The 12615-nt window shown below is 36.8% G+C and overlaps 1 protein-coding gene and 1 pseudogene across 1 annotated transcript; both read right to left on the minus strand.

The window, feature by feature from the left end:
• Nucleotides 1–4871: 4871 nt before the first annotated feature.
• Nucleotides 4872–8564, minus strand: LOC113356967 (rop guanine nucleotide exchange factor 1-like). Its single transcript, XM_026600208.1, has 5 exons — nucleotides 8067–8564; nucleotides 7805–7921; nucleotides 7012–7547; nucleotides 5869–6222; nucleotides 4872–5556 (listed from the first exon to the last, which is right to left on the minus strand). The coding sequence occupies exons 1-5, from the start codon at nucleotides 8356–8358 to the stop codon at nucleotides 5131–5133; spliced, it is 1725 nt and encodes a 574-aa protein (XP_026455993.1). The 5' UTR covers nucleotides 8359–8564; the 3' UTR covers nucleotides 4872–5130.
• Nucleotides 8565–9256: 692 nt separating this feature from the next.
• The window catches only part of LOC113359791, a 29199-nt pseudogene continuing 25840 nt past the window's right edge, over nucleotides 9257–12615 (minus strand).

Consider the following 12615-nt stretch of genomic DNA (forward strand, 5'->3'; position numbering starts at 1 on the left):
TATGAACTTACTTCCTTAGAACACATGTAAACATTGTTCCCTAGGATGAAATCCTCACCTCATACCCATACAAAATTACAATAGCATTCAAATTATTATGGCGATGTCTTATCTACTAATTTTAATGGTTAAGCAATAAACCTCGTATTGTATTCCTTAATACTATGTCTATATAGAGTTCAAATATTTTCGCAGTTATGTTTTCAATATGCACGCTTGAAAGATACGTTAGGGAATGAAACAGTTCAAGTAAAATATCACTAACCTAAAGTGGAAGGATGATTGTTGTCGTTGTAGCTCCTTACTTCTTCACATCTTCAAGTCTTCGCTATACTTGTAATGTCTCATATCCTAATACTTTCAAGCTAACCTATACAAAGTTTAACTTTAGTACATAATCAAGAGACTCTTAACATGAGTTTTGATTCACTAAAATATGACAACCAAACTTGACATACCAACGCTTGGTGGGTTCAACCGAGCCATGCTCTAACAAAGATAGTACTCAGTACGATAGAACAAGTAAGATCAGAACAATCAACTAGAAAGAAAATAGTTGGGTCTGGTTTCAGAATCCCAAGGAAGTATTCAAGTCGTTAACCTATAATGGTATTAGGAAAAACCTAGGTTAAAGGAGAATCGACTCCAGTCGCAACTAGTATCACACAGGAGGTGTGGGGATTAGGTTTTCCAGTTGCTAGAGTTCTCCCTTATATAGTCTTCAAATCAGGGTTTGATAACTTTGTAACAAAGCAATCAATGTTCACCGTTGGATGAAAACCTGATTTAAGATTCAAGCTAAGTTTGCACAAAACCAAAGAAATATCTCTCCACTGTTAGATGGTCTTAGCTTGTTACACACAAATGAAATATACCTTTATTTAGATATGGGTAACTGTACCTAAACATGTATATTGAGTTATCTTAATAACAGTTTACCGAAGTTAGCCATATGAACTCTTTTGTCTTAACCATGTTCATCTTGACAGATCAAATGATAATCTAATTGTGTTACTCATAGAATTGTTCAATTGTTTATATTCTCATAGAAGTATACAAGACACAATTGAAGCAAAATCGGATTGATTCAAAAGAATCAGATCATGAACATTTTATACACAGTTTGCAAAGATTGCATTCCTTAATATATAAATGTATTTGTTTATGAGTATGAAATCATACTTAACCGATTTTATAACTTAATCACATAAGTCTGCAAACGGGTACACAAAATTAAGTTCCGGACTTGATCATTTCCGACAGTTCACAAATGGGTACACATATTGTCGTTCCAGACCAAATTCAGGTGAAACAGTTTTCAAACAGGTACGCAAACTTTGTTCTCGGACTTTGACAGTTAAAACCGTTCGCTTACGGGTATGCATACTTGGTTCCCGGACTTGAATTATTCTTACAACAGTTTGCATACGGGTATGCATACTGTGCTCTATCCATACAATGATTAATTGTTCTAAACTCTCATTTCAATCATTGAAACATTCTTAGAAGACGACAATAGCTGTCTCACACAAACTATTAGCTTATAAGCAATTTTCAAGTGATCGAATGATCAATACGAAACATTTCGAGTCTACATCAAATGACTGTCTCACACAAATCATGTAAGATGTTACAAGGCGATTTTCACATGATCATCTTTTGACTTTCGTCAAGAATAATGATGAACGTAGTTAAAGCAAAAAAGCTTTTCAACACATATTTCGAGAAAGATATAAGCGAGTTTAACTCAGCTGGAAATATCAAATGTGTATAATGTAAAGTCTATATAGATATACGAATTAGTCTCAATAGGAGATAGAATAGAATATACTTCTGAGTGATAGATGAGTTCAAGTCTCCACATACCTTTTGTTGATGAAATTCCTCCAAGCTCCCCTTAGTAGATCTTCGTCTTCAATCGATGAACATCATGAAGTCTAAAGCTCAACTACACATTTATCTTAATCTGAGACTTTGTTATAAGTAGACTAGAAATAAAGACTTATAGTTTTGACAATTAAACTTGACAAACAAGCTTGAGATAGAAACGCTTGCGAGTTCGACCAAGCAGTGCTCTAACATTACTATAAACCATTTTTGGACAAAACTTGCCGTGAATTTATTCAGAATCGGTCTATGTGAACAACGATGTTATCCGATTCTAGATGAAATAAATTACAGAAAAACAGACAACTTTTAATTCCTTAATCGGGCTACATATTGTCTAACATGATCCGATTGTGGTCCATTTCCACTCTACATAAACTCTTAAAATTTAAACTAGAATGGTACTAGACTACCACATTGATCTTGTAACTGCATAAAACGAACTTCTCTATTTCTTAGTGCGAGATTCAACTATCAATGCGCTTCGAAATGATAAAATATCTCTCCTCTCCACTTGGTATAAGCATCCTGTGCCGAAAACCTGTCACCTCTGCGCCTAGCGAGAAACTCGTTGTACTTGGAGCACAATTTCTTAACGTGAAATCGTCCTTGAAAAAACGTGGGCTGGATCATATTGATAGAGTGGTTTTTTGTACTTACCGTCCATTGTTCGAACAAAAGGGCCTAATGAAACTTGAATCCAAAATATACTCTCGTGTTAATGTTTTTCGAAAATATCCCGGACTATGTAATAATTTTTAACCCGTTCGGTCTCTTCCTCAACATCCTTCAATCTTTTCCTTAGTTGGAATTGGTCTTCACCTTGTTTCTTTGCCTTGAGTACGTCTTCTTCTTCCACCACAGCACTTGACGATGATGTGGTAGTTCGTTTGGTTCTCTTAATTATGTCTTTAATTGAAATGGTAGTTGACGAAGATGGAGTAGTTCGTTTTCATCTTCCAAGTATGTGTTCGAATGAGTTGGTAGTTGATGATGATGGATTTGACATCTTAGAATGAAAAAATGAACAATGGAGAAATATTTTTTTTGAAAAGAGAATAGGTTATCCTCTTTATATACACAAGGGACTAACGACTATAATTTCAAAAATAAAATAGCCGTTAACGGTAACAATCGGATTATATAGACGCACGAATAGTCCGATTGTGAATTTGGAATAATGGGAAATAGCTACCTTTCCATAATTGGTTTACATACGAGGCACATAAAAACCGATTCTTGGTTTCTCTATAAACCCAAACTTGGGCCAAGAATCGGTTTATGTGTGCACTAGCGTAAACCGATTGTGGTTAATGTTCATCACGCCAACCCAGAATTGGTTTACGTAGGTGTATAATAAAAACCGATTTCATGTAACATCAATTACAATCGGACTAATCTAGTGCACACATAAACCGATTCGGGTTGATTTTCAGAATATTTAATGAGTGAATTTCAAAGATTTAGAGTTAAATTATTGTTGAGTTCCTCTTAGAAGGAATGGATTAATGGGATTTAACTCAATCACTTGAATTGTTTGTTTTCGAAAAAAAATCAAAACCCAAAACAAAAATAATTATAATTCAGTTGTTGTTTGTGATTGATTAAGTTTTAGTTTTTATTTTGATGGAAATTGAAAAAAGAATTGAGTTTTGTATCTGTTAATCGAATAATTATGATTTTGTATTTGTTTTAGAATGATTAAGGTTTCTTTAAAGGGTAATTTAGTATTTTACCATATTTTAGACACCCCATATCCTTCTTTTTAGGTTGGTTGAAGAAATTTATAGGTCCCAAATAATCACAATAGGCCCCAAACTAGCCAGGCAAATTATCTCCAAATCATGAATAATTTACTAAATAATACTAAATTTACATTCTGTCAAAACGAAATTCAAATTTTCACGTCCCAACTTTTCCAACATGTTGAACATGACTGTTAATGAATGTACCAGTTTAGAGAGGCATACTAAAACCCGTATTCTTTTTGTCTTACATGAACTTTCATACCATCTCCAGCTGAATCCCCTGAATTGCTAAGTAGGGCAGGGGTAAGTAGGGCTTAAAAAAAGAACCTTGTTTAGGGCATACGTAAAACTTTCAGGGCATACTGAATAAAGACAAAAACTGGTTGTAAATATCAATTGGTTCTTCTTCTTCAATCGAGGGATTTGAAGACGATTTAGAACGCTCACTTCCTGCTTTTTGTTTTGTACGACCCATTATGTAGTTGAGTTTAATCGTCGATTAAATTTTCGCGAATCGACGATTAATCACGGCGATGAAATTTTGTTTTCTCGCGAGGTAGAGGAAGGGTTCGGCTAGAAAGGAAAAGATGAAGAAATGATATAGAAACTGATTTTGATTTTCTTAAAACTGATTTGGTTTTTATATTAAGGGTAAGGGTAGATTAGTAATTAAAACGGTTGAAGGGTATATAGGTAATTAAACTACCCAAAAGATACCCCTTGTAAGGGCACCCTAGATGAGATTATTGGTTTGTATGTCGTGAAAGTTTTAGGTATGCCCTAAAACAGGGTTCTAAAAAATGAAATTTCAGGTATGTAACTATGTAAGAAATAGGGGACCAACAAGGCCCACTGATTCAGAACCAACTACCGGCATCACAGTCTAGGCCATGAACATAAATCACCTGCGGATAACTTTCTGGACTATTCAAACTTCAAACTAATTATTTGGTCCAGGGTAATGTGTATCATTAGTAAGAGAGAACCTTTACAATGGTACAAGTTGGCGCCTTGGTGGCCTGGGACTTTAATGCTTCACTGGTCCGGTAGTATTCCCTACCAATACCAGACTCTAAAAACTAACTTAATATATTTGCTGGCCATTATTCTCGCGAGAGGAAGAACAACGGAAGTATGAAAATATACAGATAGAGGTTTTCACGAACATAAGTTACTTAACAAAGGAAGAAGAGCTCAACACCTCGATCTTAACACTAAGCTACAAGTCAGCAGTAGTAGCTGGTTCAATGAGTGTTAAATTGAGCAACTAAAGAATGTAGTCAATATTAACAGATCTAGAAGGGAGAGTTACAAAAAAGAGACGAAATTATTTTACTTGCCTAGGGATGTTACTGATAACTATCCATAAACTAACTGTGAAATTGAAAGTATCTAATCAAATATACAAAAGACCCAAAGGTGACTAACCTAAACCACCACCATGTCAAAGAGGGGCATTATTACAGATCAGTTGCTTGAATGGCGTGTTGGCAATTCAATCTCGCTCTGGTGCATCTCCAGAATCTTTTCTGACACTTAAATTTCCAGACCACACTCTATCTCCACTATTTTGATTCAGTTTTTCTAATTTTGCATCCTGTAAACCCAAATGGTCTTGTTTGCCAAGAGAGGGATAAGTCTTTTTCGGACTTCCGGTAACTGGTGTACTTGATAAGAAGCTTGGCGTCGCAAATGGAGACGCATAAGGGGTAGTTTGAATTGAGAAAGGGCTTGGTGAGATTGGTTTCTGTATGGGAATACCACTCAACCCTCCCCTACCAAAAACAGATTTTGAATCCGCAGCTAAAGATTGCCTGGTTGCGTCGTCAACGTAAAGGAGATCATCAATCCTTGCCATTATATTGAATGCCAAGCTTTCCATCACCCTGGAATAGCTTTCGAGAATTGATTGCCCAACATCCTGGTATTCAAAGAAAGAAAGCAGTTCAACAACATACTGAATTTCTTGTTTAAAAAGCCTTAGTTACATATCCCTCCCTAGTTCCTATCTTCCTTAACAAGTGTGCCCTGTTAGGTTTTGTGTTGAAGACCCCAGAGCACCCAATTTCGGGTAATAAAATAAACATGATTGTGCCTTTGGTTGGATTACCACAGAATGATACTCTCTAAGCCATAAAATATAACCATAACGACACAAATTCATTTCCTCCTGTCAAAAATTTCAAGTCCGATCTAATCTGGTGTGAAACTAAAGGGCAGTTCAAGGAGATACCTTATTGTATTGGATCTTGTTCATGTCCAGCAAAGTCTGTGGAAGGCCAGGATAGCGGAGCCTTAAAGTCTGCAAGAGGGTCTGAGCTCTTTGCGCTAAAAGCTGACTCTTCCCCATATCAGAAACAAGGCCCTTGACCTTACCACCCCATGTTGAACGCCCAGCACTAACATGATGAGCACGTTTTTTCTTTTCTTTCAGCCTCCAAACATGCACAGCAGCCTCAATTCTGTTTGCCAAATCCACAGTTTGGTGCTCTGACGATAAATCTAATGAATCAAGCAGTGACTCAGGGGAGAACCGTTGTGCAGTAATGCAGCGATATAGTATTTCACCCAAGCAGCATTTTCCATTCTGAGACAATAACAGAAACCATGTGAAGGCAGGAATCAAAAGATTTTTTTTTACTAAATCAGGTTCTTACTCTCACTGGAGTAGCAAAACTAGAAGACCAACAAAAGCTACCATGAAAATGCTTCACTCCCGTGAATAGCAAGTAGATGAAAATCATAGACAAGAAATTGCAGCAATCTATGTTCTATGTCGAGGAAAGAACTGAGCTAGTTGATAATCGACTGATTATAGATGTAAACTTGATAAACCCATAGCCGAAAACAAAAAACCACAAATTTTACTAAAACAATTACAGTATGTTGCAACAGATTGATTAACCAAGCTGCTATGCAAGGAAAAGAAAGAATAACTACCAATGAGAATATATATACATCAAAGTGATGGTTACAAGAATTAGTAATCTAAATTAAAATGTTAAGTGCTCTCATTTTATATATACAAGATAGCATAAATATGCATATGAACTAAATTAATACCCTTGTATGTTAAAGCAACATACACATCATAAGAGTCTATGGATAGAAGTGATTTGATGTTTTAACGAGACTGGTGCGAAGTAGCTTTGTGAACCACTCCATTATATTGCACAGAAACAGCAAAATCATGGCCGCATATGTGCCACAACGACATCCTATGCTTAATTATTGGTTACATGCACGACCCAAAGACAGAACAGTTAAACCTCTACGAATATAAATAGAAGTACTTGTTACTATTTATTCTTCTTAACTTTCCTGCTTCTCCTATCATATACAGATAAAATAGTTCAAAACAGACTACTATTAATACCTTGGGCAAGCTTTCCAAATATGCACTTGGGATTTCCATCTCAGCTAGTACACCACTATTTATCGCCATGGCAGCTTTAAGGATCTGATTCGTACATTCTCTACATTGCTGTAATCTCTTCCTTGAAACTTCTGATAACCCATCAGGAGGAACCATTGGGCAAGGAAGCCACCACTTCTCTTCTTGTCTTACAGAAGGCCTCCCAACTATTGAAGGCGACCGACTAACAGCACCACTGTTAGCATCAGCCAAATAAATCCCTTGCTCATAACAAAATTCAGTTTCGCTGAAGCCATCAAGCATACTAAGCAACATAGCGTCAAGCTTCTTAAGCGCAGGGAGGTTTACATAGAGATCAGATCTAGGGCGAGTCACCATAACCTCAAAAGTCCCGCCACCTGGAAACTCTTGAATGGAAGGGATAAGCTCTACAATCGAATCACTCACACATAAAAGCCATTCCATCTCTCTACACCACATGGACTTCTTCTGTTGTGCCAATGGCTCTAATTTCCACAGCTCACCGAACACAGTCGCTGCCATTTACACTAAAAAAAGTCAGTAGTTACTCAGTAGAAGGACTATCCTAAAACCAAATTAAGAAGACACCAATACAGAACCATTTTCATTTTTTAAGGTTAAGAGTCACACTATAACAAAGAGGTTATTTTTAGCTACTAATTTTGCTCAATAATTCACCCTTTTTCTTTGTTCCTGTTCTGATAAAAATCATGTTCTTGGCTAGTCATGAAATTCCATAACACATCAAACATCAGAAATCAAAGAGACTCACCAGAGAGATTTGTAATAGCATTAGAAATGGCAAGAGCTGTACAAACTCCTTTTCCACCACCAGACATGTCTTCACCAAGTAATAGCTTAGCAAATCTCTCTTTCATCATATCCACTTCTGCAACAATTTGAAGAACAAAATTCAACCAAAAATAAAAATCAATAATACAAAAATGACCTACTGAGAAAAAGAGTAAGATCTAAAGTGTAAAAAAAAATGATACTGTGTAGAGAGTATAATACGGAAAACCTAAGTAAATTACCAGATAAATTAGGTTCACGTTTGTCCGATTTTTCCTCCCAAGCAACAACATCTTTACCACCAATTACAGGCAACATTAACGCCGGAAAACCAGAAATCTTAGTAACTACTGGATGTGTTGATAATGGTGAAGAAGCAAAAGAACTTGAAGCTCCTTCATCATTATAATGATTATGATTATATGTAAAACTACTTGAACTTTCTGATTCACTCACATCTGCACTTATACTATAACTTCCATATCTTTCACTTTGATCCATTCCATCTTCTTCTAATGATGATATACTCCCCATTAATCAAAATCTTCTAAAATATCACTCACTCAAATCAAATAAAATCTTTATCCCCACATTTTATCTCTCTTCACTGATAAAATGAGATTCTTAGTTTCTGTGGTGATGAAGGCAAACCTAGCTAAAAGCATCTCACTCTCTGAAACCTTCTCACGCTTTCTCTCTCTCCTCTTCGCCTCTGTATCTCTGTTGCTGTTATAAGAAAGCAAAAGAAAACGCCGTCTGTTTGCAGGTTTTTTATCTTTTTTCGTAACGCCTAGTGCTTTTAGTGATTACTGTCCTCCGACATTGTCCATCACCTCCGTCACCCTCTTTTCACTATTCCACGTAGGATTTCTTTTTGACGTGGTTTAATGCCGTTTAGCAAAAAAAATGCACTTTGGTAGGTCCACATGTGGAAAAAACACTTCTTTTTTGGGGAGAATTCGATGGAAAAAGACAAAATGGCGGTTCAATTTTAATCGAAATTGAATTCTTGAGTTACGATTATATCCTCAAACATTTTGGAGTCTTCTTTGACTGACCATACTGACATGAGTCCTGCTTTTGTCCTTTACGATTATATCCTCAATTCTGTCTTTTGCTTTAATTTTTATGGGACCCGCTATACGGAGAATGTTGGAGAGAAATAATAATTGTCCATTGGTACACGTATATGTGGACATTGAATAAAATATATACTACGTCGATAAATCTAACCCCAGAACCCGAACCGTGCAGATTGATTCTGAATTCAAAGCGCGCTATTGATGATCAAATTGATCCTAATTGAAATCATTAAATTGTGGTCCTAAAATTCATGTTCCATATGAATCATTTTTCAACATGAATCAAAAAAAGAAAAAAAAAAGTTTTGGGAAATGTAAAAACTTTCAACTACAAGAAGAATTTTTCGTCATCTTTACAGTTTCAAAATTACAAGTCTTCAGGATCCGATTTTTCTGGTCAATTGATCTGATCTTCCCTATGATATTGTTACAAATGCGCTTCATTTTGTTGCCCGGCCACATAGAAGAGCATTCGTAGGGATGGGATTCTCGTCTCTTGTTGATTCAGCCGGTGAATAAACACGTAGATAAAATTGTTGTCCGAGGTATTGCCGAGCCCAAAACTCTGTTCTTAAGTTCCACATCCCAACATTGTCAAGGGAAACGTATACTGATGTCCATGAATTTGGATAAACCTGCATTGTTACCAAAATAAAACGTATAAATTTCATAAGTTCATTAAGATGAAGCTTTAAATATGCTACTTATAGACATGGTTGTTATCTTTATCGACCTGAGTGGTGCAACGCGAAATTGCATCTTTAAGATTGTACTGTCTTCTACTAGCTAGCGACCATAATCCTCCGTCCATTCTGTGCATGACACCACAAAAAATATGCAAATTAAGGATCCATGCATTAAAAGGTTCTCATTCCAAGTATGGGAACCGAGCTTACCCAGCAACAAAGAAAGAATGGCCGTCAAGGTGCCAAGTTTGGACAATATCTTCGTGGTTCTCGAATATAATCTCAATGAAAGCTCTATAATCAGCAGCCATGACTGATGTGACCAAGTGCATTACACCATCTGATGGGTAGTCAGGTATACTCCCCAAGCGAAAAACGTCTGGGATTTTGAAGTGATCGGCAAGCTTTAATGGGGTATCGCCGGGTACAAACGATACACTGTTAACTGCATACCGCTGCTTGCGTCGATAAAACCAGCAGAACTAGAGAGCCGAATAGTTCGAGTGACATTGATTGAACCGTAGTGATACGAGCCTTGTGGGTTTGGTCGTGGTCCACTTGCTAAGGTTGGTCCTGGATACACACAACAAGATTAACACATTACTTAAATGTTTTGAAGTCATGTCATTCTCATCTCAGGGAGAATCAAAATCATCCGATATCAACAGTCAGTGTAGGCCAACGCGGGCACCATTGTAGCCATGTCACTGTCTTATACTGAACGAGTCAGATCATATGTTTGCCGTTAACTCGACAAGTTTCTTTTGTTTTTTCGATATAGGATTTGAGCGATACATACAAGATACTGCGAGCTTGGTTGAGGGACCAATCATATTGAGAAGTTGGTCCAAGAGGTGGAGAACCAGTCGCAGGAGTAACAGAATTTGCGTAATGCAGAAAAGATGTGCTTGTAAGAGTGGTGCTGGTGAAACGAGTCGACACGGCAATATAGTAATCCTTAGCAAACTGATCAGCCCTGACAAGAACGGAACAAGACTGTCCCACGTGAATATCAATAGATGAATAGGTAGATTGTTGTGTGTGGGTTCGTTCAACTTCTACTAACTTCATACTGTGATCCTCTATCCGGAAATTCAATGTGCTTTGTAATCCCACATTTGATATCCGAAACCTGTAAGTTTTCCCTGTACCACAAAAACCATGGCATTAGGTTCAAACGGCTTGGCTTCTGTAGCATTAGGAAAAAAAAATTTAAGTAATTTCACGAGGATGCACTTATGAGATCAAAGTGGACACAGTTCAGATGTTATACCTTGCTCCACAGTAAATGATTGACCATTAAGTCCACGGCCATTGATGAGAACTCCATTGGGTAATCCTATCTGAATACCACTGTCAAGAACTGACTTCAAATGCTATACACACAAAACAGCAAATGTCAAATGTACAACCAAATTTAGTTCTTTTTAACTTCACAGGTGAAAACCAAAATGAAGATATCCAGGAGTAAATATATCTACCGTGTGATCATAACTGTACCAATCTCCGATAAGAACAGTAAAATCTCCTGCTGGTTCCGCAAACGGAGCAGGAATTTTTGGTCTACTGAGGATTCGAATCGCTCCGTATCCACCGGCTGCCTTATGGAAGGCAAAAGAAGAGAAGTAGAAGAAACTGCCAATTTGATCTTTAACTTGAATATTGTAAGTAAAATTCTTCCCAGAAGGAATCGGACAATTAGTTCCATAAACTCCATCTTCCCATGAATTCCTCCTCTGTTGTATTCCGTTTCTATTAACGCAATATTTTCAAATCCCGTAAAAAAAATACTCCTAGTTCAATTTACAAAATTCTGAAAAAATTACCGTGGACCCACTAGAGATAACGGGTCCACCCACCTTGTATGACAAGGTGGCACATGGTAGTTACAGATCCAGCCATTTAGGGGAGGAAGTTACTAGTCATCAAATGAATTATGAATTAGACTGGGAATAGAGAGAGATGAGTTTATGTGTGCCTACCATGAGATGAGGAAAGGTTCAGGTAACAAATTGATGATGTTGATTACGAGATTATCATTGGTATTGCAGTAGATTTCAGGACCAGGGAATTGACCATTGATTAATATCCCCTGTCATATTGCAGAACTTCAAAATTTGCATATATGTATGCATGAAACAGAGAAGAAGTGCTAATTGGATTGGATTAATCAAATTACCTGTTGACGAATACCAAGAGGATATATGTTTCCGTAACTTACTGTCCATGTGAAGTATCTATAAGGATCTTCTGCTTTGGCTAGATCCACATTCTTATTATTAACGATCAGTAAGATCACGGCAATTAAGATTACTGTTACATTGGAAGATATGGCGCGTAAAAGAGAAAGGGAGAGGAGGAATTTACAGTAGTATCTACACTCTGAAGAAATTAGGAGAGGAGGCTTTAAGCGGAAGAGTTTGTGGACAATTATGGTCTCTAATCTCTATACAGTGACAGGGAACAGAAAGTTTAAGTGCGGTTTAGGAGTGGGGTGGATGTAAGTTTTAACTGCTAAATCATAATAATAGGAAATGAAAATGGTGTCCGTTGAGAAATGTCGTTGGTGTGGGGATTTTGATTATACGGGGTTTGGTGGCACCACAATAATGATTGATTTGAAGCAAAAACACGGATTGCTTGAAAGCAAATGTTAGATGAGAATTTCTTTATTTTAAAAACACTTTATGCATGGTTCCATTTGTTCTTTGTAAAAATGAGGAATTGATAAATATATGAGTGCATATTACATGAGCTGATGAACAATAAATTGAACGGTGTATTTGGTTGGCAGTTGTTGTAAATGATGAGTTACTTCTAACGAGTAGCAACGATCTAGAGTCCAAATTTGTACACCTCAGTTTAATAGGGGTGAAATTGTAAACATGATACAATTATAACGTACAGCGGAAAACGCCTTGGAACTTATACGTCTATAAAATGCTCCTCATGCTACTTGTAGTACTGTCTGTGGATCATAAAAATTAGTCGTATTTATCACGATTTATAAGGGCTGATACCAA

Source organism: Papaver somniferum, chromosome 3 (assembly GCF_003573695.1).
Source record: "Papaver somniferum cultivar HN1 chromosome 3, ASM357369v1, whole genome shotgun sequence".
NCBI classification, from domain to species: domain Eukaryota; kingdom Viridiplantae; phylum Streptophyta; class Magnoliopsida; order Ranunculales; family Papaveraceae; genus Papaver; species Papaver somniferum.

What these genes read in the sequence shown, in the direction of transcription:
- LOC113356967 (XM_026600208.1), bottom strand. Translation starts at nt 8,358, where the DNA reads ATGGGGAGTATATCATCATTAGAAGAAGATGGAATGGATCAAAGTGAA. An exon ending in TGCTATTACAAATCTCTCTG is followed by an intron (nt 7,548 to 7,804) that starts GTGAGTCTCTTT and finishes TGTAAATGGCAG; the next exon opens with CGACTGTGTTCGGTGAGCTG. An exon ending in ACAAGATCCAATACAATAAG is followed by an intron (nt 5,557 to 5,868) that starts GTATCTCCTTGA and finishes TTTGAATACCAG; the next exon opens with GATGTTGGGCAATCAATTCT.